The sequence below is a fragment of the Aspergillus clavatus genome, genomic scaffold (assembly GCF_000002715.2).
Source record: "Aspergillus clavatus NRRL 1 1099423829794 genomic scaffold, whole genome shotgun sequence".
NCBI lineage: Eukaryota > Fungi > Ascomycota > Eurotiomycetes > Eurotiales > Aspergillaceae > Aspergillus > Aspergillus clavatus.
This window is the reverse complement of record NW_001517105.1, coordinates 258960-283861: the sequence shown is the minus strand read 5'-3', so window position 1 is coordinate 283861 and position 24902 is coordinate 258960. Positions and strand designations below refer to the sequence as shown.

The window sequence follows — 24902 nt, the reverse complement described above, 5'->3', positions numbered from 1 at the left end:
AGCGCCCAAAGAGAAGCGCTGTCACATAGATCCAAAAAAATTGAATACAACAGAAAAGCCGAGAGACCATGTGACAATATATATACCCTCCAATCAAGACAGTTGTGCCCTGATCTTCGAGTTCATCTACAGCCCATGCCTTCGTTAAACAGTATGCACAAAAACGGTTGCCGTTTACTCGCGATCGTGGCTCAGTTCCAGCCCAACGAGTTCTCGGCCATCACAGGAGCACTGATCATCTGAGTGCGGCCGCTGCCCCGGCTGTTCTGGCTGTGGCGGGAAACCCGACCACCCGCAACGAGGAGGGATCCGCCGCCACTCATCTGCTCAACCGTGGAGCTGGAGCGCTGGTGCAGCTGGCGCTTCCTGCGGTAGCGGCGAGCAAGCCAGAACATACCAGCACCGTATGCGGCAGCACCAGCCACGACACCGACACCGATTCCAACGGAGCTGGCGCGGGTCGAAGAGCTGCTGCTCGCGCCGGCATCCGCATCGTCGTCGCCTGACTTGCCAGAGCCGTCAGCACCGTTGTTGTTGCCGGAGAAGCCGCCGCCGGTCGACAGACCACTGCCACTGGACGAGCCGGACTCGCCAACAACGAGAGGAATAGAGGGATCAATCATCGAGAACAGCGTCTTGACCGACTCGTTGGGCTGCTCATACACTTTCGAGATGGGGTTGCGGAGCAACTTCCTCAGAGCATCAACCTTATCGGTAGGGATGTAGGCCAAGGCAACTGTCGCAATGTAACCAGTGCTGGCCGAGTTGTTGTAGGGCTCGATAGCCAACATGGAGAGATCCTGACCAAGAACCTCCAAGGCATAGATCAATCCCTGAGGAACGTACAGGAAGATCTGAGAGGACGAGAGCGGGGTCGTCGCAACGAAGCTATATCGGAGCTTGCCGTTGAAACCGATCTGAATCAGGGTAGAGTCAGCAGGAGGAGCCGAAGGACTATTGGCAGGCGAAATGGATCCGGGGAGCTGAATGGGCTGCGTGGTCTCCGTAGCGGTCTGGGTCGCCGACTGCTGGGTCGTCGTGGGAGGTTCAACCAAGATGCTCGAGGGCACGAATTCCGTGTTCTCAGAGTAGGTGGACTGAGGGGGGAGAGGAATGGACGTAGTGAATTCGGTTGTCTGCTGCGTGGTGGTCGAACTTGTGCTAGGCTGCTCCGTTGTGGTGGGAGTTGGAGTCGCTGACTCGGTGGAAGAGACAGCGGTCGGGGTGGCCTGGCTGGTAGGCAGAGTGGATGCGACACTGGTGGGGGTGATCACAGCAGAGGAGGAGCCCGCTCCGGTCTCAGTAGCAGTGCCAGAACCAGGGATCACAGGGGTGCTGGTCGCAGATGGAGCAGACGTGGGCACGCTGGGACTAATCGTGGTGAATGAGATGCCTGTCTGAGTTGAATTGGCGCCCCCAGAGAGAGTAGTTGTCGGCACACCAGTGGGGACGGCCACAATGCTGGTTGTAGAACTGCCCACGGGTGGGATGACCGGTGTGCTTCCCAGAATAGGACCCAAGGAGCCGCCTGGGCTTCCAGATGTGGCAGCGGGGGTCGTCACGGAGGGAATGCTGATAGGAATGGTCGGCAAATTGCTCAAGCTCGTGGGTTCGACGGTCGCCGTGGCGTTACCGCTGCCAGGGACGTTGGTGGACGAGTTAGAGGCACTGGGCAAGATATCGGAGATACCAGAGGTGAGCGACTCAGGGAGGCTGGTCGAGCTGCCAGTTGCGATTGGGGTCACAGTTGGGGTTGGGGTCACAGTCGGGGTCTCCTCCGTCGGGGTTGCCGGGGTCAAAACGGGGGCACTGCCGATGACATCGGAGACTGAAGATGACTTGGCTGCGGTAGGCAAGATCTCAGAGATAACAGAGGTAAGCGAGTCGATGAGGCCCGACGAGCTGGGGGTCGGCGTGGGGGTCGCTTCGATTGAGGAGGGAATCGCATCTGTGGAGGATCCTGGAAGCGGCGTTGACGAGGCCGGAAGTGGCGTCTCAGGCTGGGAAGTCTCGGTCTGTGAAGCCTTGGTTGGTGTGGCCTCAGTCGGTGTGACCCCGGTCAAAGAGGGGGTGGTGCTGACGACATCGGTGACTGAAGATGAACTGGCTGCGGTAGGCAAGATCTCAGAGATAACAGAGGTGAGTGAGTCGATGAGGCCCGACGTGCTGGGGGTCGGCGTGGGGGTCGCTTCAATTGAGGAGGGAACCGCATCTGTGGAGGATCCTGGAAGCGGCGTCGACGAGGCAGGATCCCGCGTCTCAGGCTGGGAAGTCTCGGTCTGTGAGGCCTTGGTTGGTGTGGCCTCAGACGGTGTTGTCCCGGTTGGTGTGGCCTCAGGGGTCTTAGATTCTTCAGTGACAGGCGAGCTTGCGGTAGGGGTGACGCTGGTCGAGCTGGAAGTTTCCAAAATGCCGCTAACGACACTGTTCACACCACTCACAACGTCACTAATGATGTTGCCGCTGGTCGCGGTGGGCGCATTTGAGGACACTACCGGCGTCGGAGTGTGATCAGGAGTGGTCTGCTTGCCTTCGGAGGAAGCCTGGTCCGAAGAGGAAACGGTCGGCGTCTGGGCTTGCTCCGAGGAGGATGCGGTCGGCGTCTGGGCCTTCTCTGAAGTGGCGGGAGACTGAGCTTCGGAGGAGCTCTGTTCCACGGGCGGAGTTGTTGTTGTTGGCGCCTCCTTCGGAGGCGACTGTTCCGGTGTGGAAGAAGGCTCCGGGGATGATGACGATACCGGCGCTGCTGGGGATGTCTGAGACTCAGAGGTCGGGTCGACGTTCTTGGGAGAAGGCTCCGGGGATGATGACGATGCCAGCGCTGCTGGGGATGTCTGAGACTCAGAGGTCGGGTCGACGTTCTTGGGAGAAGGCTGATTAGCACCAGAAGACGTCGGATCTTGCGACGAGGCGCTTGAACCGGTGTTTGCGGCAGCCGAAGTTGGCGGGGCCGGTGGTTCTGTGGTTGATGTAGCGCTTGTGACAACCACAGGTTCAGGGGCAGCTGTGGGCGTTGGCGCCGTTGTAGGAGCGCCAGTGATGGTATGGGTCACGCCGTTGGCGTCGACGGAGATCGTGATGGGCACCACGAGGACTGGAGCCTCTGAAGCGACAGGGGCACTGGTGGCCGCGCCGCCACTACCATTCTGGAGCAGATTGTTGAAGTAGGAGACGAAGGAGTTCGCGTCCGACCTTGCTGTGAGCTGCGCTTCGCCAGCGGTAGGAATGTCCGCGAGCGAGGTGGTTCCGTAGTCGATGTGTCTCTTGAGCTGCTCGGGCATAAACTGAGGCTTCAACTCTTGGAGGTCTTCAGCTCGGACAAGCTCAAGCCCGCCAAGAGATGCGAGGGCCGCGATGAGGGATGCCGTCGAACGCATGTTTGACGACGGGTGTAGGTGATATGATGGTGGACGTGTCGCAGAAAGGAACGGCTACGGTTGAAGATACCGCCGGAATGGACAAAAGAATGGACAGAGCCGAACGCTCAGCAGGGGCTCAGAGTAAATCACGACGAAGTGGCTTGGGCGCTATCAATCACGCTCGATAAATCATCGAAGTAGGCAATGTAGGGGTTGATTGAATAATGCTGGAGTCGCGTCTGATGCAGCGATAGTAGTAATCGAGGTTCACAGTAAACAGGAGGTTGGGATGCAAATCGCAAATCCTCCGACTGAAGTACCCTTGCTTGACGCTCGACGATATAGGCTTGTCGCGATCGATCGAGATTGATCCTGCAATGCTTCGATAAGAACTTCGATGGTCGAGATGGTGACGGTTAACAACAGCGACGAAGGTTGGAAAGCCAATCGATGATATATAAAACAACAACAATACGAATAAAGAGCGACTGGAGGGGAGAAATGATTGAAAGTCGACGATCCCCAGAATGAAGGTCTAAACGAGTGTGAGTTGGAGTAAGGAGCGAACGACGAGATCTAGAACAGAGCCGTCAGAAGAGAGCCACACACATCAAGGCGGCGTTATTATTGCAGCCGTTGAGAGCGGGTGTGAAGATGGTTGAAGATGATGGGGGGGAAGGGGGGGAAGGGAAGAAGGTGAAGGTGAATTGATGGTGGATAAAAAGTAAGTAAGTACGTACCTGTAGGCTGTAACTGTACTACTATTACTACTACTAGACTATAGTAGTAGTAAGGGGAGAAAGCAATCCTTTGGGTTAGAAGCGAGAGGCGCGACCGTGGGCGAAGGGGGAAAAGTGGGTGGGTGTGGACTGTGGAGGATGCAAGGAGTCCTCCCAGGGCGTCTTTTTGGCTGGTTGTTGGTCTTGTCAGGTACGCCCCCCCCCAAAGGCTGGAACTTTGGAAGACTGGAGAGTGAGAGAGAGAGATTGGGGCCACGTCAAGGACAGCACTGACGATTATTATTATTATTGGGAAAGTGACAGCTGACAAGAGAAGAAGAGGGAGAAGGAGGGGGGAAGAAAATAAAAAAGAAACAAGGAAAAAAATAAAATAAAATAAAAGAGAAAATAGGCCGAAATGCACAGGGGAATGAAGGAGAAGAAGAGGAGGAGGAGGAGGAGGAGGACTAAAGTAAAATGAGCAACAGACAAGAACAAGTGACAACAAACAGAGTTGAGAGAGTACTTCGTAAGTAACTATTTTAACTATTTACTAACTAGCAGTGGTTAACTACTCTGTAGAAGATGAAATTATGGAGGCGGAGATTTAATTAATCTCAACCCGGCTGGGTTTAGTCGGTTTTGTTTTGGTTTGGCCTGTTCCACCGAATTATAGGTACTCCGTACTATGAAAAGAAATTAAAAGAAAAAGGAGGAGGGAGGACAAGGGGGAGGGAACCTACCTAATAGATCATGTATTATTTACCGTCAGAATACACCCCATTTCCAGCTGGGGGGAGAACTATAGCCACGCACCAACTGTGAGTATCAATTCTGCCTTGTCTTGTACGCTTGTCTCTACGGAGTCAGTCCTGGGAGAAAGAATCCTGAGAATATCCCTGCACCCTTCCATGAATTGATTATTATGCACTTGGCAACAGTCATCGTATGTGCCAGTCTACTTTGGGTTTGATGACATGATTGATGTCTGCAGAGAGCCGATGTCCTCTGTTATGCCGGACAGGAGAGGTACTTAGGACTGACTCCTGGCTCACTGCAGCCCTGATAGATGCTGACAATCCTCTCGAGAGACAGGCTATCTCTCCTCTCTACCGCAGTACCGCTTGATCATCCCTGAGCGCTAAATGCTCGATTATTAGCATTAGTCCACAATAATGGTACGAGATTAACATTGAACGACCAAGTCTGGATTAAATAGCTCAAGGCCCCGGCTGTCATTGAAGTATTTGGATCTACAAGGGAATCCTGAATGGATAATGCGAGTCAAAGAGAGCACTGGGCAGTGAGTGTGACACAACAATCATCCTCTGTACTCGGTTCTGGATATAGATCGTAGTAGCACAAAGAGAAGTGCGTCCAGGGCGTGATGGGGAGTGGCAGTGTACGGAGTAAAAAAGCTCCTTCCCTGTCAACAAGCATCCAGGCCCCCAAACCTGGCAAATTGATGATACTCCGGAGTCCGGAAGGGAAGAAAGAAGAAAGAAAGAAGAAAATATGCAGTTCGCCCATCTCGACACGAGTGTTCATGAGTTTATCCATCCTCATCCATGGGTGGCTTCTGACTCTGATCGTCTACTGTGTATTATTTCAATGCTGATGTCGTCAGACTCTGAAAGCGCTGGCTGCACATCGCAATAATTCTCACCTTGGATCCAGTCCGTACTCTCCACAGTCCAACCGTACCAACCAACCATGTGAGAAAATGTTGGCGCTGCACGCACGCAGCCCATTCCGTCAAGGTTCGGACCCTTGCAAGGCCTAACTAGACTGATTCTAGCTAGTGCTTGTAGTACGGAGCACTATGGAGTTAGATATGAGATAGTATCTTCGTAGTAGGAACCAGGTAAACTGGAAGAATTGAATTATGGTGCGTGGTAATAGGAGTTGAGGCGAAGTGATCCGACTCTCTGAGCCTTCTTTCATCAAGACTGATGATATATATGCATTCCAGTATGCATCGAAGATTCTACTGCGTAGGGAACATCTGTCTTCAAGCAAATCATAAGATTACTCGCTTGCTTGCTGACTTATTGATCGTTGTTATGTTATTTTCATACTTCTATCCATCCTACAGCCCTGTGGAATATCACTCCGCAGCCATCAGCACTAACCCCTATCCCTATCTCTCGCTCACGAGTCACAACTCAATTCCACCAACTCAAGTCAAGAACAAAACTTACTAAGTCTAGCTACCTAGTACCTGCCTCACTACGGAGTCCAGCTAGTTTCACAGCAGTAGCTAGATAGATAGATATTAGAAAGAACCATCATTAAAATAGAAGCACTGCACACACATACTAGCATACATCCGGCATAGGTCTCTCCCTTAGCAACCTCGCTACAGACACCATGGAGGCTGGAGCGGCTGGCTCATTCGGGACCTTGATCCGGTGCTAACAATCAACTAGGCACGATGATCAGCTCGGTCATAGCGGGATGGGCTCATGGGAGGGGAGCATTCGATTTATTTGACTTTTGATGGGTTGATGGCGATTCTGATTGCTGAAGAATGTACAGACTACATACAGAGTAGTGCCGACGGTATCTACGGAGTATCTACCTAGTCATCACCCTCGTCCCAGCTGCCCATTTGCACCTCTCCCTTCCCCCCGAAGCTCTGAGCTGGTATCCTTTGGATCTGTCCAGACTCCAGACTCCAGACTCCAGAGCCCGTACTCCATAAGACATGCCATAAGATATGTCCCAAAGCCACATGGCTGTCAGGCCAGGACGTTGCGACTTGCGACTCGCAGAGTCGCAACCTGAGTACTCCTAATCGTAAAGGGACAAGCGACCCAGTCTGGCCTCACACCGGTGGGAGGCTGAAACAGTCGCCATTTTTTTTTCCCCCAATCCTCTTGGTTCTGTTTAGTGTTGAGATGCTCTTGAGCACCCAATCCAGCACGGCGTGGGTATGGACACAGGTCACGGGCGTTTTGATGTCTCAGGTAGTAGGATCGGATCGAACTGACACCATCATCCAGCGATCTAGACGCCATAGGCGAGAGGGGAGTGGGAAAGGAAAAAATTTGTTCGGGTTTCATAGAGTGTGGTTCAAGGTGTCTGGTTGAACGCATGGGGGCACGGTCCATATTCCATTCCCACCGTCAACGTGGACGTTCTGGTTAACGTGGATGGTCTGATCAGTCTTGTAGTCTACAAACTGTGATATGGAGTATGATTTGACCTCGAGATTAGTTTGATGGGTAACGTAGAGCAGCCATTTAGCAGAGTACATCTGGTACATGTGTCTACTGTTGTAGGCTGTCCTGACATCCAAAAAGGAAAAATGAACCATTTGCTGTTGTAAAAACAACAGAATCTTCAGATGTCATTTCCTGCATCATCAACGCAAATCTTCCTGAAGCCCATAACTATGCTCCCATGTGGTGTGGTGGCTGCTGAAATCACGAACAGTCCTCCTTCTCAGTAACAATAATACATAATACCAGGTGCGTCACAGAATGCATTCTGAGACAAGTTGAAATGCGCCAGAGGGGACGCTAAGCCTGTTCCTGAAAGGAGGACTTTCTCCAATGGCCCACCTGAAACATTACGGAGTAAGTTCCATGGTTGATGGCGAGGGTGTAGCGTACTCTGTACGGAGTACTGTGTTTTTCTTCCTATCCCCAGACCTTTTACTTCCACAAAAATAATGTATAATAGATCTACTCTATACATGGTCATATCAGGCCACAAAAATTCTGAGGTTCAAAAAGACTGTAGCTTATATCTCTGTAGTCAGTGGTCATCTGGAAAAAAAAATAACCAATTCCAAGATACTGAGTGGGACGCGTACATGTCTATGGAGTATATAGTCAGAGATGTTTGATTGCTTCAGTAAGTGACTCCAATAAATGTAGCACTATATTGTAAGACCATAACTAGGTTCAGACGTTCAGAGGCAACTAACCAACAACACATACTGTAAAGGACTGCTAATCTTACTAACATGGTGAGAAAACGCACAGGCCAGTCCTATGCTCGTAAACCAACAGTGCTCCCTACATCATCCTCACACCTTTCAGAGCCCCGAAAGCGTGGATACCACAAGAAGGGACCGTTATGATGGCGCAGCCTGCTGCAAGAGTCGCATGAAGCCAGTATTGTCGCCACAACTCTACAGTTCTCTCGATCCTAGCGCAAGCAGGAAACGGAGCCCTGACAGGCACACCATCCACTCCCGAGTCATGCGAGACAATGATAAGTGAGGGTCAAAATTGAGATGAACCCCAACTTCTTACACAGCACTTTTTTATTGTCGTCCTTTTGAGTACTATTGCAAATATCAATACACCATGTCTTCAGGGGAGAGACTGAGAAAAGACCAAACTTGTCCAAGATAAAGTTGAACATAATGAGAAATATTCCCTCACTGACACCTCCCATCTGGCATATAAGATGGACATCTCGCCCTTCCATCCTCGATCCACAACCCCATTCAAAGACGCGAATCCTTCACCCTCCTCGTCACAACACCCGAGCACTCAATCTCAACATCCGACCCCTGCGGCAGCGTCTTGACAGCAACACACGTCCTCGCCTATCCAAGCGTCAACAACAATCCAAACACACCCAGGGAAAGGGAAGAGGGGGGCAATAGCATACCGGCTTCGGATCCTCGAAAAACGTCTCATAGACCTCATTCACAGCCGCAAAGTCGTTCATGTCCGCCAGGAAGATATTCACCTTCACCGCGTCGTGGAGACTCGACCCGCCGGCCTCCAGCACCGCGTTGAGGTTCTGTAGGATTTGTTTCTGGGGTGCGTTTATTTAGCTTACGTTGCTGTTTGTTACTCTTTACTTTCGGATGGGAGGAGAGAGGAGAGAGGCTACCGTTCGCGCTTGGATCGGTCCCCCGACCATCTTGCCCGTCGCGGGGTTGACGCCGAGCTGGCCGGAGCAGTAGACCATGTCGCCGACCACGATGCCCTGGGAGAGGAAGCGCGGGGGCAAGGGGGCCTTATTGGTGCGGATGGGGGTGCGGGTTGCGTTAGCCATGGTGTCTTTTCTTTTCTTTTTTTTCTTTTTTTGGTTTCTTCTTCTCCCTTCTGCGTGGTTGTAGGATGAGAAGGAGAGGAGAGGAGAGGAAGAACTGGGGATTGATTGATTGAATGGTGATGATGTCGGTTGTGTGCGGAGGAGGAGCGGATTGCGGTGGTATCACTAGTTAACTATCACGATCACTATCACTATCATGTCTACCGCCCCACTCTGACTAAAGCTTCATGGGGCGTGGAGAGTGGCCATCTTGACGGCATCTGCATCTGTTGGATTGAGGGGATCCTGCTTGGAGCGTGTAATCAGGATATTGCCGTCTGGGAACATAGTAAACGTGTTACCTAGGTAGACTGTTCAAGGCGTGTATCGAGTCATAAATCTATCAATCTATCAGAAATGTACAGTAGACTTCGGCTGGGAACGCGAGGGATAATATTTATATTTCGGTGATGGGCTGATTTATACACCGACAAGCACCGAAGGAAGAGACATGCCCATAGCATTATTAACATGACATTCGACTGGAAATATACTACTAAAAATACTCGGTATGTAAAGAATTCCTCCTATTAAGGAAGCTATGGCAGACTTTGATAATTTCTGACAAGAGATTCTGTTTCAGCAGATATTTCTGATCATCCTTGTGGTGATAAGCTTTGTATGAGCCAAGAACCTGCCCTATGACTTTAATTATTCGCTGACAGTATTTCCTGATCTGATAGCTTGAGTACCTGATGTTCTTGCTATGAATGCATCACTCCTAGAAGCAGAAGCGCAGTGAAGTGAATGTCTATCCAGCCCCTCTAGATGAAAAGCACCTAGCACAGCTTCTCTCACTCACTCATCGATCCCAACCATGCACTCCACAACCACAACACACTATGGATCGCTATCAACCAGCTATGACAACCATCCCAGAGATGCCAGAATCACACTCAATTCTCCACAAAGAACCAGCAGCAGACACCAAACATCCAGCTGATGATGATATCGAGCCATGTGAGAATGAAACACCAGAGCTTGAGCCTGAATCCAATCACCAGACAGACGCGACTCCAACACCACCAGCCTTAGAAACCAACACTTCCGTCGAGATCAAAGTCCAAAGTCTCACGGCCAAATTCTTCCTCAATCTCCCAGACGAAAGTATTATTCCTGTGCATTATCTGGAAAGAGCAGAAGATACTGGTATGTCTCCGTCCATCACTAGTCTGCGACGCAGATGCTGATGAGAACAGCCATCCTTAGACGTACCGTTTGGTGTTTCCGGAAAGCCGAAGACGCTCGAAACGTGAAACTTAGAAGATGGTCATTCGTCGACGATCATTTCCGGGGCCTCTTCATGACCCTCAGGAAGCTACCCGACTTCAAGCCTCTGTACGAGGAAGATGAGGACGACGATGAGAAAGAAGACGAAGTCAACGAGACCAGTTCAAAAGCCAAGTTCGACGAGAATTTCAGAGTCCAGGGGCAAGCCATGTACGCTTTGCTGTCCGGAATCCTGCGATCGTTCCAAATCACTCGAGATACAGGTGATCGTGATGCTTACTATACACTTCGGTTGGTGATCAATGGCCTTACTTTGCGTCTGCTTGATATACTCACAGATCGTGTAGGGCAAGGCTTATGAATGGTATGATGGAGTACTGGACCGGGCATAATGAAAAGTACAAAGACGCACCCCTTACGGCCGGACTGTTGAACTTAGAGCGCCGCCCTGACAAAAAGACTCCATCAACTATACTCCCACTCTCAGCGGTATGCCTTTCCCAACCAGGCTGACTTTTTTATCTGAGCCACTGACAATTTGGCTTCAGTCATTAGAAGATACGACCCTGAAAACTGCACTTGAGGGCAAATTCAAGTTGATGTTGGGGCAGCTCGTGTTGAACATCTCGCGCCTGCACCCCATCGGTGATCAGTTTCCGAACCAAGAAGTCTATCTGATCGGGCTGCATGGCCCTCGACTGCATATCTTCCGTGCCATGTTTCCCGGTCAAAATACTTCTCGATTGTGGTGTGGACGATACAACCGACCCCCCTCAGAGGACGAAATTCTTGAACAAATCCTGAGCTCGGTGGGGGGACATTTATACCCAGGAAAGAAGGCCGGGCAGATTGTGCAGCAAGCTGAAAGGCCGGCCATAAAGAGTGACGACAGCGATCCGGATCCCCACATCTTTCAAGTCCTCGGCAGTCGAGAGTACCATCTCTGGATTAAGGATGATTTCCGCGCGGCCATCAGGATGATTGTCGGCTTGTTCATGTACCTCATGAGTGGGAAGGCACGTTGCGGAATTCTCCAAAGCTCATTTAAGGATTGTCCTCAAAGCCAGTCGAAGGATGAGGAGCAGCATGCAGAAGAGTCTTATGAAAGAGAACTCACAGATGAGGACCGATTGGCGGAGGCGGAGAAGGTGGTGGATGAAAGGGAAGAGAGGAAGCAGACGACGGACCAGGAAGCCGCGAAATTGGGCAAATGGTTACGCAATTCGGTCGAACGCTTCCGAATCAGAGATTGGTATAAGCGGAAACATGACCGCCAGCAGGTCAGAGAGGAGGATGGTGCTTCGGGGAAGAGTTAGAGGAATCAGTGGTTTGACGCTTCTCTGAGTTGAGATGTGTGCAGAAATGCGGGCGACTGTTTGCTCTTTATCTTGCAGTCTGCCCGTATCAGTTCACATGTTTGCAACCTAGCATTGGTATTGGATCGACATGTCTTGCTCAGACGGGATGTCGAATATAAATATCAGAGCCCCAGCATGAAAGCAAGCACATTTGAGTTGCGATCCCTCTATGAGGCGCGAAAGAATCAAAAATCCTTCACTCTCGATCCCTGTGGCGTCTTTCAGATTCGAACTCAGTGAAACCATCGATACCGAGTCCGTCCTGTCCGCCAGTGCGAAAGTACTCGACAACAACACCAATGGCGTAACATGTCGCGACTGTCGCTATGCCACTGATAAGAATTCCTCGTAAAACAGCGCGATCTCGAGATGATGTGTTTGAGTGAAGCCTATCACTCGAGGTCTGGTTAGAGACAGGCAAATAGGGCGACGAATTTGATGAGGTAGGAGATTCGGCCATATTGTCTTCTTGCCTAGGTCCGCTGTTCGAGGGTTTCGACTGAGGGTCTGAGCAACCCGTAACTGCCTGCTTGAAGAAAATAATATCTCCGCCACCAGAAACAATTTCGAAGCCATCTTCGTCCATCTTGGCAAGGTATGGCACAAACCTAGCCGGGTGGTTCAAACGCGAAAGAACCTCGACGGGAGAAAGCGGCGTGCCTTCCGATTGCTGCGAGGATTTGGTCTCTGCCTCTATTACTTGCATGGTAAATGGATCATATACAAGCAATCGATACACCGCTGCCGACGAGCAGATGCGAGGCGCTTGAATTCCATGAGATTGCTCACCCAGCCCACCGATTAGTTCAGACGCATCTTGGGAGACAGTTGGCGCGCACGATAATGGGGTCTCTGGAGACCCTTGAGTTGTTGACCCTGAATGTGCAGACAGTGGCAAATGCTCAGGTAGAGTACTCTCACTCAAAGGTTGGTACTTGGCCCGAATACTTTGAGCATCCAGATCCTTAACTGGATCTTGGTACGATTCAAAAGCCAATTCTAAATTGCCGCGCTTCTCCCGGTCCTGCATATCAGTCTTTCGGCCTTTGCCCTCAAGCGCATACGTTGCGCGGATATCGCTTGCACGCAAGAGATCCAGATCTTCTTCCTTTTCTGCCCGCGTTATCCAGGCATCCGACTGCTCCACGTCTCGGAATGCCCGGGATGCGCTTGAAATCTCGGGCGAGATGCTTGGTGTAATAGCACATTTCATGCCGTCGCTTTTATCGGTCTTTCCTATCTGGTCAGTCTCATGGATCTCCGTTGGGGTATATTGCAGAGTCTGTTCATGTCTTGGCTCTGCTTGAGAATTAGGTACTGCTTCTCGAAAGGGCAAGCTTTCATCATAAGACCTGGTCATTCCGTCATACACGGGTTTCTCTGGATGCCCTAAATTATGTTTATGAGTATCATTGTGTGGAGGGGCTCCCTTTTTGGTCAAAGTCTCCGACAAATGAGTCTCCATGGGCCGAAGAATTTCTTTACTGCCTTCTTTATTTTCAGATCTTATAGATTCATTCGTCTTCGATGTGTTTTTTGAGCGGGCAATTGAGGAGAGAAATCCAGCATTGTCAATACTAGTCTCATCTTTTCGAGTCGACATGTCAGCTGAATCGTCTTCCTGTGCTGTCTGTCGTTTCTCGGGTTCATTGAAGCCTTTAGCTTTGCGCGGAATCATACGACCACTGATAGGATCAAACACATAGTCTGCATTAGCATCCTTTTCTAGGGTTCCACCTGGAGTGTCCTCTCCTTTAGAGATAGTCGACGTCTGGCTGTCACCTGCTCGTCTCTCCGATGGACGATCGGCAGCCTTCACTTCAGCCGTCGTATCGGTCCCCCTGGGATTTGATTCTGCCCGCTGTCCACGACCAAGGAACGACTGGATCATCGACGCAAAAATACCACCATGCTTGCCCCCAAAGTTGAACGGCTCAAGCCTTCGACCAAACAGAGCCCTGTAGGGATCGGCGTCGATCTCCTTCTTGATCTGCTCGATCCGTTGCTGCGTACGGACCCTTTGTGCCTCCCAGAAGCCGCCCAAACGACCTGGGAAGCTGGACTTCGTAACACCCCACCCCAACCCTAAATTCTGCCAGGAATGATGCCTATCTGACTCTGACCGTGATCGCCGACGGAAACGCGAGGCTTGATCCTGCAGTCTGGACTGATCATGCCATGTATGCCTCTGCGATAGTTTTCCTTTGCCGGGGCTTCGGCTTTCTCGTCGATGGTATGAGTATCGCCATAGCCCTCGGATTGGGGGTGATGTTATACTCGTGGCTCGGTTGGAGGCGAGGGATGTAGTTTGAGGGCGCTTGCACAATGCCCTTGAGTAGCTGGATGATATCAATGCATTATACCCCATTTTTATTCCGATATTTTCTCTCTCAGTGGATTGATCTCAAGGAGAAGCCTGGTGATGGAACTGCAGTTAAGAGTGATGCATGACCGGGTCGGACAGCGAAGTAGCAAGCGGGTCACATCAGAGCGATATGATGAAGGGAAGTCTCCAAAAACACAGCGGTAGAGCGAGAGATGGATATTGCTTCAAATCTCAGAATGATGGATAGATGAGATCAGAACGGAGATCGATGATGAAGGTTTCCATAATCTCCAGCAGGCAACAAACAGTGAAGGAGCTTCCCCAAGGCGGAGAGCTCATCATGCGGGGTCAACTGTCAAACCCCTGGTCCGAGCTGTTAAGACTTTGCCACCAAAGCACTCGATGGGGATGCAGATTCTGAGATCTTATACTGAGGATTTGATGTTCAGTGCCTTGACGGATCAAGATATTTCATTGTGATGACCGTAGTAGAGTTGTATCATCGAGAATCGTTAGATGTCTATCTCTATGTACGTAAAAAATGCATTAGATAGTCAAAGTCGACACTTTCATACCCACAGTGTCCACTGCAATCGAGCCGCAAGAGAAATGATTGCACCAAAATCTCAGCCCTTCAAGACCTTCTTCCCGGCAAAGTATTCCTTTGTCCTCGGCCATTTCCAGCTCCTCGGCAGCGACCCCAACGCTCCACTTGAACCGTTGAGCAGCCTCCTGCGCTGTCACAGCACGTCCAAATTGACGCCAATCCCAAGGTACCGGTTCCGCTGGTGGTACTTGACGTAGTTCTTCCATCCATTCTTGCAACTGACGGATCGTCTTCTCATCACTCCAGTCATTCCGCTGGACGACAAGCAGGCCACTCTTAAAACGACGTAGCCGGACAGGAAGTTTCAGCTTCTCCCACAATTCTGCTGCTTTCTGGAAGTCAGAGGGACTAACAAGTTCCACTCCGTTCCGTGCCCGATTGAAGATTGCCCAGAGATCAATAAGGCTCATGATGCCACCTTCCTTCTGTAGAATCCCTTTTCTGTCGTCAGTGAGGTACTCTGCCAAATTACGGGACAGCTCCGATAGGTATAAGCTCCCGGCACCAGACCCAAGCATATCCTTAGTCGTGATCATTCCCAGCGCCGCGGCAGATTCGGAGAGGACTGCACTGGTTTCTGCAGCGTTCTCGCCACCTGTCATCCCAGACTCTCTGGCTAGAGTTTCCGCTAGCGCGACTATGCGTTTCGCAGACGCCATCAGAGCTTCAAGGTCCTCAAACGAGCTCCCGATCACTGCCTCGTTGTTCCTACGAGCCTCGAGCCTTCGCTGCTCGAGACCCGCAATCCCAACTGCCGGTGATCGGGGCTGCGGGGGTATAAAGTCATGTACAGCAGCCACAGGCATAGCAAGGGTATGCGACCCTGAAGACTGCGACGGCTGCAGCGGCACAGGCGGCGCGTCGTAGAGTAACCACTTTCTCTGAACGAGGGCACCTTTTAGCCTTTCATAGAAAGTCTTCTCACCACCTCCGCGGAAGGACAACTTCATAATCTCAAAGACTTCGGTATTCTTTATGCTACCCTGCTCGAAAACTGGTGCTGGGGACTCTGCGCGGTAACTATCCCCAGTGGAAGGCCCACGAGGGCTGGCGGCAGCTAGGGGAGCGCCGCAGATCTCACATTCGAGAAGATATGGGTGGTTCACAAACGTACATCTTGGACACGATATTGATGTACCGGACTTTGAGAATGCGTCGCTGTTTCCATTGCTAGTAGGATGGCCGACTTCGTGCGCAACCGTGCTGGTCTGAACGCCCTCGTTGCTAGCAGCGGCCGCGATAGCCGCCTTCAGCACGGTCGTAAAGGGAGGTTTTATGCCACAAGCGAGACAAGGTGGTAAGTGAGTAGAGGCAGTAGCTGTGCTAGGATCGAAGTTCGACGGCACCGGGTTAGAGAAGGAGCATATCGGACAGATCCAGGTCGCATTCACAAGCTTCGCGGCTAATGGTTTGTGAAGAGGTGAATCCAATACTGAAGAAGGCGACTGTGGCCTTGCAGATGAAAGAGCTGGAGACTGTGAGAGCGACGGACTGGCTCCTGCGCTCTTTGATTTGAGATTCTTCTTTGCTGGCTTCGGATGCAAAGTGATTTTCGGCGATGACTTTAGAAACCCTGCCTGCAATATGTTAGTCTAAGCAATGGATGAGATCATCAGGGCAGAAATTACCTGATATTCCGCTCTGTCAATTTCCTTCAAGTCAAGGGCGACCGAGTACTTTCGCGGCTCGTCGACAGCCACATAGCAGACTCGATGCGATGTGAGATATGCATGGCCGTTCTGATAGTTTGGAATCTTGTACTTTCTTTACGTACAGAGCAATAGGAAATTAGCCCATCCTTGTCAAAGACGACGAGCAGGTAAATGAGCTGGATATTATCATAATCGGGTAGAAGTGACCTAGAAACAACACCCTGAATCACTCACCCTTCATACAACCCCACCGCATCCTGCACGAAGAGGAGAGTCTCATCCGACGATAGTAAGGGACGAAGGGCAGTGGTCAGATCCAAAGACTTGAGAAACATCTAGTAAGCTCATCCAGCATCTCTTCGCCGTCAGAAGCGTGAAGAGATGGAACTATCAAATTGCAAGGTCAGGATGTCCAAAGCCAAGCTCATTCATTATTATTGAGTCCCCTCGGTTCACCCCGCTGATGTAAGATAAGGGAAGGGAAAATACGGGGAGCGGGAGCACTCACTAACGCAGTCTCAAAGATATCCGCCACAGACACGAAAGAGTAAGCGAGGAACTCCTTTCCTTCAACAGTATCAAGTCTCTCTCACTCAACACCATAGCCACAACATCATCAGACGCGAGAAGAACACCCCTGGCTCATCTTTCTCTTTGCTCTCAGTTGATACTATCACTGCTATTTTTGTGGTGATTCTACCAACCTCAGTTTCACTGGCGTGGAATGAGAATTCACCCTCTTTAGGTCTGTGAGGCCTGATCCATTCGTAGTTTCTCTCTTCTCTTGTGTGAATCTTTCCTTCTTTTTTTCATTTCCTATCAGTTCTTGTCTTTGTGCTTTGACTTCAAACCATACCGCCATGAGCTCCATCCCACCCTGGCGTGCTACAGCGTCGGCAACTGCTACGGCTCCATTTCATGGACATGGTACGAGTACTCCACCGTCTTGATAATCTTTCGAGTTTTGTGAACTGACTCTGCTTACAGCAACCCCAGCATATATTCCCGTTCAAGCACGCCGTAGCTTTGCTCATACCGCCGCAACAAATTCTGCTCCTAGTGTGACGACTCAGCCGAAGCCATCAACGACTCCAGCACCTTCCCGCAAAAGAGTAGAATGGCCAGCACCCCTTCGATCTTATGTACAACGAAGCTTCGCACCGGAGCATCAGATCCCTGGAGTTGAACGTCAGGAGATGGAGACGAAGCTGAAGACGGTAATCACCGAGGCCGCGGAAAAGGAGCAGTTGGAGACGATCAACTGGGATGCCTTGCCCCTACCACAGGTTATGATCCAGAACGAACGCAACAAAATTCTGACAAACCCGGCCGTCTCTGGATGGAGTGCTTCTCTCGTAGCTACTGCTCAGAAACCAGCGACCGAAGATGCGTCCAAGAAAAGGAAGTCGACTGAGTACTCCCACGGAGACAAAGACAGCTGTCCCCCATGGAGGCAGACTAACAACAATCTTGCACTTGAAGATCGAACCACTTACGCTTCAGCAGACAAACGCCAGCGTATTGATTATAAGAACCCAAGTAAGTCCAAAGCTAATCTGGAGATGCGGAAGAAGCGCTTCGAAGAATCACGGGCCAGATTTGGATCTTCGCCATCTTCATCCCGCGATGACTCACCTTCACCTGGTGCGAATCAGGGTCCAGTGGTCGGGCGGTGCCAGGACCTGGAGAAGAACTATTTCCGCTTGACCTCAGCTCCCAACCCAGATACCGTTCGCCCATTGCCCGTTTTGTATCAGACTCTGGATTTGTTGAAGAAGAAGTGGAAAAAGGATAACAACTATGGATACATCTGCGACCAGTTCAAGTCATTGAGGCAAGATTTGACCGTGCAGCGCATCAGGAACGAGTTTACAGTCAGCGTGTATGAAATCCATGCCCGTATTGCGCTCGAGAAGGGAGATCTTGGTGAGTATAATCAATGTCAGACGCAGCTGCGGGCATTGTATGCGCAAAACCTTGGCGGTCACCCTACCGAGTTCAAGGCGTACCGTATTCTTTATTTCATTCACACTCGCAACTGGACGGCTATGAATGATGCGTTGGCCGATCTAACAGCAGCAGACAAGCGTGATCCTGCTGTCAAGCATGCCCTGGATGTGCGCTCGGCTCTTGCTTTGGGCAACTATCACCGTTTCTTCCAGCTTTATCTTGACACACCGAATATGGGAGCTTACTTGATGGACATGTTCGTGGATCGTGAACGACTCTCCGCCCTTGCAGCCATTTGTAAAGCGTGAGTACTCTCTGCTGCTGCGGTCCTGTCTTACTTTTATGTGAGCTAATCTGCCGTACCTAGGTACAAACCCGATGTAAAAATTCGGTTCATCACCGAGGAACTTGGCTTCGAATCTGATGAGCAAAGCGCTCGATTCATCTTGGACCACACCTCGGATGATATGCTCCAGGAGCGAGATGGGTCCGTGAGGCTGGTTACTGGCGGCAAGGCTGGCCAACTCTTTGAGGCGGCCAAGGCGGAAGCCCACCGCGTCGTTGATATCAAAGGCCAGATTTGATGTCGTCTTTCGTCCATGCAGCCAGGATTGACGACCTCAGTTGTTCAATGCCATGTCTGATTCCCCGCAAGATTCCCCAGCTCTCGATACCCTTGCATCTTGATTTTTCGCCCCTTTTCTTTTCTTCTTACTTTTACCTCTGGTTGAACGACATAGACGGCCGACTGGCACGAATGCCCCTGGTGGAAGCCAACCGACGTTCCCGACGCTCCTCGGCTCTGACGACCTTTCTCATACATCGTTTATGTTCTTCGCATGCTCACCTGACTCTGGAAGCAACAGTAGTGTTATTTTGCTTTACAGTCCCGGCGTTGTTGATGGGAAGTGTGGATGGAAGTGGGAGTGGATCTCGTTCTAGTTAGTTCACGTAACCTAAAGATTTTTAGTCGAAAACAAAAAGTTATTATTTCAGACTTTGGCGGCTCTAGTAGACCATGCAATGAGCATTTGCTTTCATGTAAACTCCAAAGGGCACTGGATTGATACATTGATCAATCTTTTGGACGAGGGCATTGTCCAACGCCGACTTCATGCAAAGGTCGCCAGCCCAGCGATGCACCCGAACCCACAGGTAAGGAATGACAACATAATTAATCGCCGATTGCTCTATCTCCCAGTCTATTGCCGGATGCCTTGATGTATGTATGTACTGTACCTATCTACCACCTACCTACTTACCGTAGTCTAGAACTCTAGATACCGACCAGCAGCCATCCCGCAGATGAGTACAAATCACCCAAACCCCCGATTGGCCCGATCTGACGAGCATACAAGGGGCGCCTGCATTCGCGATGCAGCCGGCTGTCACGACTCACGGTTGTGGCATCTGGTCGCACTCGCAGTCTACGATTTTACAAAAGACGCTGCATGGATGTATGGTCTATCTACGGAATATGGTAACTCTGCAAACTTGCACTTACCAAGTAGGTAGGTAGATTGATATCCAATGTTTGGGCGGAGCTGGGTGAGACAAAGATAGGCCGGTTTCGGAGGGGGATAGTGGTCTAGCGTCTGGGAGACATTGGGATTGATTTTATCTGTGCTTGAGGAACTTGAATTGAAATTTGATAGACGGTCTCGGCCTATAACTATACGAAAGAAGCACAAGCCATAGGATCAGAATGCTTGGTGTCTAGGACTTAGTAGTAGGTTCGTCATCTCGAAATCTTGAATCTTAGGTAGTTGAATCCGTAGATACTCGATACTCCGTCGTTCGGAGTTCAGACTAAGAAAAAAAAAAAAAAAAGGTTAGGGAAATTGGTGGTTCCTGGAAGCCCATGTGGCTGCCAACCACAGATGCTGGATGGGGGCAAAGTGTGAAATTCTAAATGTCTTGGCTCAAACTGTATAGTTCTGCCTGTAGCTAGTAGTTAAAACTAACCAATAACTCAAGGAGAACGAGAGACTCGTAGTTATGAGAAATCAGAATGCTCATTATGAGCAGTCACATTACTGTGGGTTTGTGCATTGACTCGTGTGCTGTCAGTAGTACTATGTAGTAGTAGTATCGGGCTGTAAGGTACAGTCATTTTGGGAAGTGGGAAAAGTACTCCGTAGGTACCTTTACTAGTCCTTTCGTCCTTTAGTCCTTTGCAGTCTAAGAAGTACAGGATGCTCCACTTGGGCAGTAGTCTGGATGGTCAGCGACAATACCATTTTCCAGAACTACCACCTCTCGTCAAGGGTCGAGTTCATGGGGTTGAAGTCTATCTAGTATCTACTATCTACCTATCTACTTGTTGAATGCAGATTTGGTTGTTATTAGGTAGGTAGTTATAGATCAGCATGATTAGACTTTGCGACCATAGACTATTATTGTGCTTGGAAAAAATAAGCCACTTTTAAAAGAACAGTCATCTCCACTTGCTGAACTCACTTATCCACATTCCACTAATTGCATTCATTCACACTCTGACAGTGGACACTTGAATGCTCTATAGAATTATAGATACCAGTAGAATTATAGATCATAGGATTGAGGCAATTTGATGATCCCTTGATCTATCGGCCTTCATACATACTCCAGACCAAAATTCCATCAAGAGGTTGGCAAATCCCCGCCACCATTTTGCATCATATCCCAAAAGAAGGATACCTATCAGCCTTACGACATCTGATGGTCCATCCACAAACTGTCGACTATTCAGCTGTAGAAATTCACAGCCACCGGCCCCTCAGTAATATCCGGGCATTATTCAGGTCCATCTGTCTACTTACCAGTACAGAGTACTACGGACTACCTACGGAGTTCTTCACTCTGGGGTAAAAATTACACCCCAAATACAAGTTGGATACGTCCATTCATACCACCTGCCGCTCATCAGCCTTCATCACACTCGCTGATTGAATATCCTGTTTTGCGTTCCTCAACCTCTGTTGATTAATCTATCATCAACCAGCCTACAGCATTTATCCCTGGAATCAACCGGGGGTGGTTGCCAACAATAGCAGGCCTCTGTCTTTGTCTTCCTCTTACCACAGGCTGAAGGAACAGCGCCAAAATTCCCCCAAGCGGACCACTTTTTTTTCTTTCGCCATCCACAACCAGAGTACACTCATCCACGGTAGAAAGAAGAAGAAGAAGAAGAAGCAGAAGAAGCAGAAGAACCAAGACGAAAAGACAGGCAATCGCCTGATCGAGACTCGAACCATAATCCCATCTTCCCATCTGTCTTCTGTTTTCCTGACGTTCTCTGACACTCCACTTTCTTTTGTCTACATCTTCTTCTGCTGCTTATCCCACACACTCACAAACAGAGACATCAACTCCAGTCTCCCCACACTCTTTTTTTTTTCTTTCTTTGTATGAATCTCTTTTCTTATTTTGATTCCTCTCCTGCTTCTTGTGAAGTGATCATCTGAATCCATTCTTTTTTCCATCTGACTTTTCGGGTCGTTATATTATTGCTTCTTCCTGCCTTGCCTCCCAGTCTCTCTCTCTCTCTCTCTCTTCGCTTCTTCTCTTTTCTCTTCATCCTAGACCCAACCTCCCTCGACGACTATCGAACAATCTTCGGCGCAAATCCCACTAGTTTGTCTGAAGTGGTCAAAATGAAGGTATGTTCGCTTTTTAAAACTGTTTAGATCACATAACTTGACACTCCCTTCGTTTCACTCTCCCGGGTTGCGCCCCCCTTCTATTGCTTCCACCATAATAATATCAACCCCGCCTCTCGTTTATCTCGATTATGGTCGATTGGGCTACTTTACTGTTTTTCTTCCGACTCCGACTTTTCTAATTTCTAGAATCATTTCCCCCCCCCCATCGTGGTCCTTTCAAAATGCGATTTTGACTTTTCTATAATTTTTTTTTTCTGGCATCCTTTATTGACATACCACTCGCGTTTTTTTAAAATCATTATTAGGCCATTAGACGATCGCTCAAAGGGGAAAAAGACCCCAAACCTCACCACCACCATCTTTCCATTACCCCCAAGTCAGCCATTGCGATTCTGCCCCCCAAGAAGGTGAGTCTTTTTATCCTGGTTCCTACACAGTAAACCACAAAACCAACCGCCCCGGCCCCCTTTCCTTTCGCCGCCCAAAGCACAATCTGCCTTGTCATTAGATTGCGCGTGTTGGCAAAATATATCTCCCAATTCCCTCCTTCTTGCCTATCTCCTTTTCTGAATCATCACCCTCCTTCCTCTCTCATTCCAGTCGCATTGTCGGTTCTTGGCAGTTGGCATTGACCGCGCGTCCTGTTTGTCTATCTATAGGTGATCAAAGCCCTCTACGACTACCAGCCGGAACCCGGAAACACGCAGGAATTGGCCTTCAGCAAGGGAGACTTTTTCCACGTTATCAGCAGGGAGGACGACTTGGATTGGTACGAAGCGTGCAATCCTCTCATCCCTAGTGCCAGGGGGTTGGTGCCCGTTTCCTTTTTTGAGGCCATTGGCAAGAACGAAAGAAATAGTGGCGGGTCAATCGACCTGCTTCATAAGAAGAAAGAGTCGCACGACTCGGGTTTCTCAGATCGCGGTTTCGCTTCCTTTCCTTCACCCGAGCAGTTTTCCACGCCGCCACAACAACAACAACAACATCATCATCAACCGAATCAGCCTGCGCCCCTCAGGATGTCGGCCATTGGGAAAAGTTCAAGCGCCATGGTGTATGGTATCGTCCAATATGATTTTCAGGCGGAGCGACCGGATGAATTGGATGCGAAAGCAGGTGAGGCGATCATTGTCATCGCCCAGTCCAACCCAGAATGGTTCGTTGCGAAGCCGATTGGACGTTTGGGTGGCCCTGGTCTGATCCCGGTCTCGTTCATCGAGCTCCGAGATATGCAAACTGGTCAAGCGGTGACCGATCCGCTGGAAGCCGTCAAGCGCGCCGGTGTGCCGCGGGTCGAGGAGTGGAAGAAAATGACTGCAGAGTACAAGAACAGCAGCATTACGCTCGGCAAGATTGAACCCACGCCTTCCGGAATGCAGTCCATGACTTCTGGAATGGAGAAGATGTCAATGAGCCGCAACAGCGCCGGCCATGCGAGCCAGGTCGGAAGTGTCAACGTGAGTTTTTGCCCTGGAAACATGAGTCCTAAATCGTGCCGGACCTTGTGCTGATCCTTCTGTTTACAAATAGGGCTACCACAATCGCAACGCGAGCAAGGCCTCCCTTCCCCAGCATCTGTCGCAACCGCCGGCGCAGACTTACCCGCAGCCTCTGATGGCTCCAGTAGCCGCCTCCATCCCTCGGTACTGCTTCGACAACGACAAGTATTGGTATATCATTGAGGCGAAGATGGAGGACGGGCGCTGCTGGGAATTGTCTCGCTATTATCACGACTTTTACGACTTTCAGATTGCGCTCTTGACTCAGTTCGATGACGAGGCCGGAAATCGTGGGAAGCCCCGGACACTGCCTTTCATGCCAGGACCTGTGACCCATGTCACTGATGCCATCTCCAATGGACGACGACAGAATCTGGACGAATACATCAAGAAGCTCCTCGCCATGCCCCCTCATATTTCTCGCTGCCAGCTGGTCCGTCAGTTGTTTGCGCCCCGGCTCAACGACTTCGAAATCGACCCTAGCGCATTCGGGGAAGATGCTCGGTATTCCGGTGGTTCGCATCATTCTTCCACACAAGAACCGTCGCGCAGCGCGTCGCGCCAGTCTTCCCAGGCGCAGATGACCGCACACCCTGACCGGACCTCACACCAGCGCAACCAGCCGTCCCTGTCACTCCCAAGCGATCGGCCTACGCAGATGAACCGGCAGCCCAGCTCTCTCACCCAGGTCTCGACGGCCTCCAGCGGTAGTGCGATGAAAGTCAAAGTCTTCTTCCAAGACGATCTGATTGCCATCCGTGTCTCCAGCGACATCAGTTTCCAGCAACTCCACGAGAAACTTGTGGATCGTCTTAAAGTCAACGAGGAAATCGTGGTACAATACAAAGATGAGCCCTCGGGCAGTTATGTGGATCTTGCCAGCGACAGTGATCTGGACACCGCCATTCAACGAAACTCCAAACTTACGCTATACGTTGGGCTCGCCTAAGAGAGTCTCGCCCTTCCTTTTTCTTGACCATGTGAACATGCATAGAATCATGATTTCCCACGTTCGCGATAGATTGTTCCCTTTGTTTTTTTTTTTTTTTCTCTCATCGCTTGTGCCTTTTGCCTCATTTAATCCTTTCGAACTCTTCCTCCATTAAAATTGGTGGGGGATACGGTGTACGGTGTTTTGGGGCTTCCTTCTGATTTACCCTGACAAAATAGTCCTTTGAGCGTCTTTTATTTGATTGATGATGTGGTTGAGAGATGACGGGAGCGAGACATGTCCGACATGTTTGATGCTTATGCTGATATGTATTTTTTTTTTTCTTTTCTATTTGTTTGATATCTCATCTTCGTGGGCAAATGACGGCCTGCGATGTTTTCATACCCATTTTGACATTTCGTCGCAACACATGTACATATGTCTCTTTGCATATATACACCGATATATGTAGGCTTTCTACCTACATCAGTCGCATAGCCCTTATTCTGCGTGTTTTTACTTATAATAATCAGCAATAATAGCATAGTGAACAACGGCCATGCCAA

General features: G+C 50.1%; 7 protein-coding genes across 7 annotated transcripts, besides 9 other annotated features; 3 read left to right on the top strand and 4 right to left on the bottom strand.

The window, feature by feature from the left end:
- Nucleotides 1–191: 191 nt before the first annotated feature.
- On the bottom strand, nt 192–3377 carry ACLA_054330 (putative mucin family signaling protein Msb2; the record flags this gene model as incomplete). The annotated part of the gene is made up of 1 exon (XM_001274811.1): nt 192–3377. The coding sequence occupies one exon, from the start codon at nt 3375–3377 to the stop codon at nt 192–194; it is 3186 nt and encodes a 1061-aa protein (XP_001274812.1).
- Nucleotides 1729–1772: a microsatellite.
- Nucleotides 1737–1772: a microsatellite.
- Nucleotides 2713–2875: a microsatellite.
- Nucleotides 3378–4516: 1139 nt separating the features above from the next.
- Nucleotides 4517–4545: a microsatellite.
- Nucleotides 4546–6741: 2196 nt separating this feature from the next.
- Nucleotides 6742–6767: a microsatellite.
- Nucleotides 6768–8540: 1773 nt separating this feature from the next.
- Nucleotides 8541–9100, bottom strand: ACLA_054320 (L-PSP endoribonuclease family protein; the record flags this gene model as incomplete). Its single annotated transcript, XM_001274810.1, has 3 exons — nt 8541–8642; nt 8708–8857; nt 8936–9100. The coding sequence occupies 3 exons, from the start codon at nt 9098–9100 to the stop codon at nt 8541–8543; spliced, it is 417 nt and encodes a 138-aa protein (XP_001274811.1).
- Nucleotides 9101–9104: 4 nt separating this feature from the next.
- Nucleotides 9105–9132: a microsatellite.
- Nucleotides 9133–9981: 849 nt separating this feature from the next.
- ACLA_054310 (uncharacterized protein) lies at nt 9982–11685 on the top strand (the record flags this gene model as incomplete). Its single annotated transcript, XM_001274809.1, has 4 exons — nt 9982–10288; nt 10339–10660; nt 10717–10858; nt 10918–11685. 4 exons carry the CDS (start codon nt 9982–9984, stop codon nt 11683–11685), a joined length of 1539 nt encoding a protein of 512 aa, XP_001274810.1.
- Nucleotides 11686–11923: 238 nt separating this feature from the next.
- Nucleotides 11924–14095, bottom strand: ACLA_054300 (uncharacterized protein; the record flags this gene model as incomplete). The annotated part of the gene is made up of 1 exon (XM_001274808.1): nt 11924–14095. One exon carries the CDS (start codon nt 14093–14095, stop codon nt 11924–11926), a length of 2172 nt encoding a protein of 723 aa, XP_001274809.1.
- Nucleotides 14096–14599: 504 nt separating this feature from the next.
- Nucleotides 14600–16647, bottom strand: ACLA_054290 (ESCRT-II subunit protein VPS36; the record flags this gene model as incomplete). Its single annotated transcript, XM_001274807.1, has 3 exons — nt 14600–16237; nt 16289–16424; nt 16547–16647. 3 exons carry the CDS (start codon nt 16645–16647, stop codon nt 14600–14602), a joined length of 1875 nt encoding a protein of 624 aa, XP_001274808.1.
- Nucleotides 16648–17172: 525 nt separating this feature from the next.
- ACLA_054280 (SAC3/GANP domain protein) lies at nt 17173–18846 on the top strand (the record flags this gene model as incomplete). The annotated part of the gene is made up of 3 exons (XM_001274806.1): nt 17173–17239; nt 17300–18566; nt 18630–18846. 3 exons carry the CDS (start codon nt 17173–17175, stop codon nt 18844–18846), a joined length of 1551 nt encoding a protein of 516 aa, XP_001274807.1.
- Nucleotides 18847–21415: 2569 nt separating this feature from the next.
- Nucleotides 21416–21453: a microsatellite.
- Nucleotides 21417–21453: a microsatellite.
- Nucleotides 21454–21776: 323 nt separating this feature from the next.
- Nucleotides 21777–21797: a microsatellite.
- A 100-nt stretch (nt 21798–21897) lies between these two features.
- On the top strand, nt 21898–24354 carry ACLA_054270 (phosphatidylinositol-3-phosphate-binding protein BEM1; the record flags this gene model as incomplete). The annotated part of the gene is made up of 4 exons (XM_001274805.1): nt 21898–21903; nt 22212–22313; nt 22566–23363; nt 23437–24354. The coding sequence occupies 4 exons, from the start codon at nt 21898–21900 to the stop codon at nt 24352–24354; spliced, it is 1824 nt and encodes a 607-aa protein (XP_001274806.1).
- Nucleotides 24355–24902: the final 548 nt, after the last annotated feature.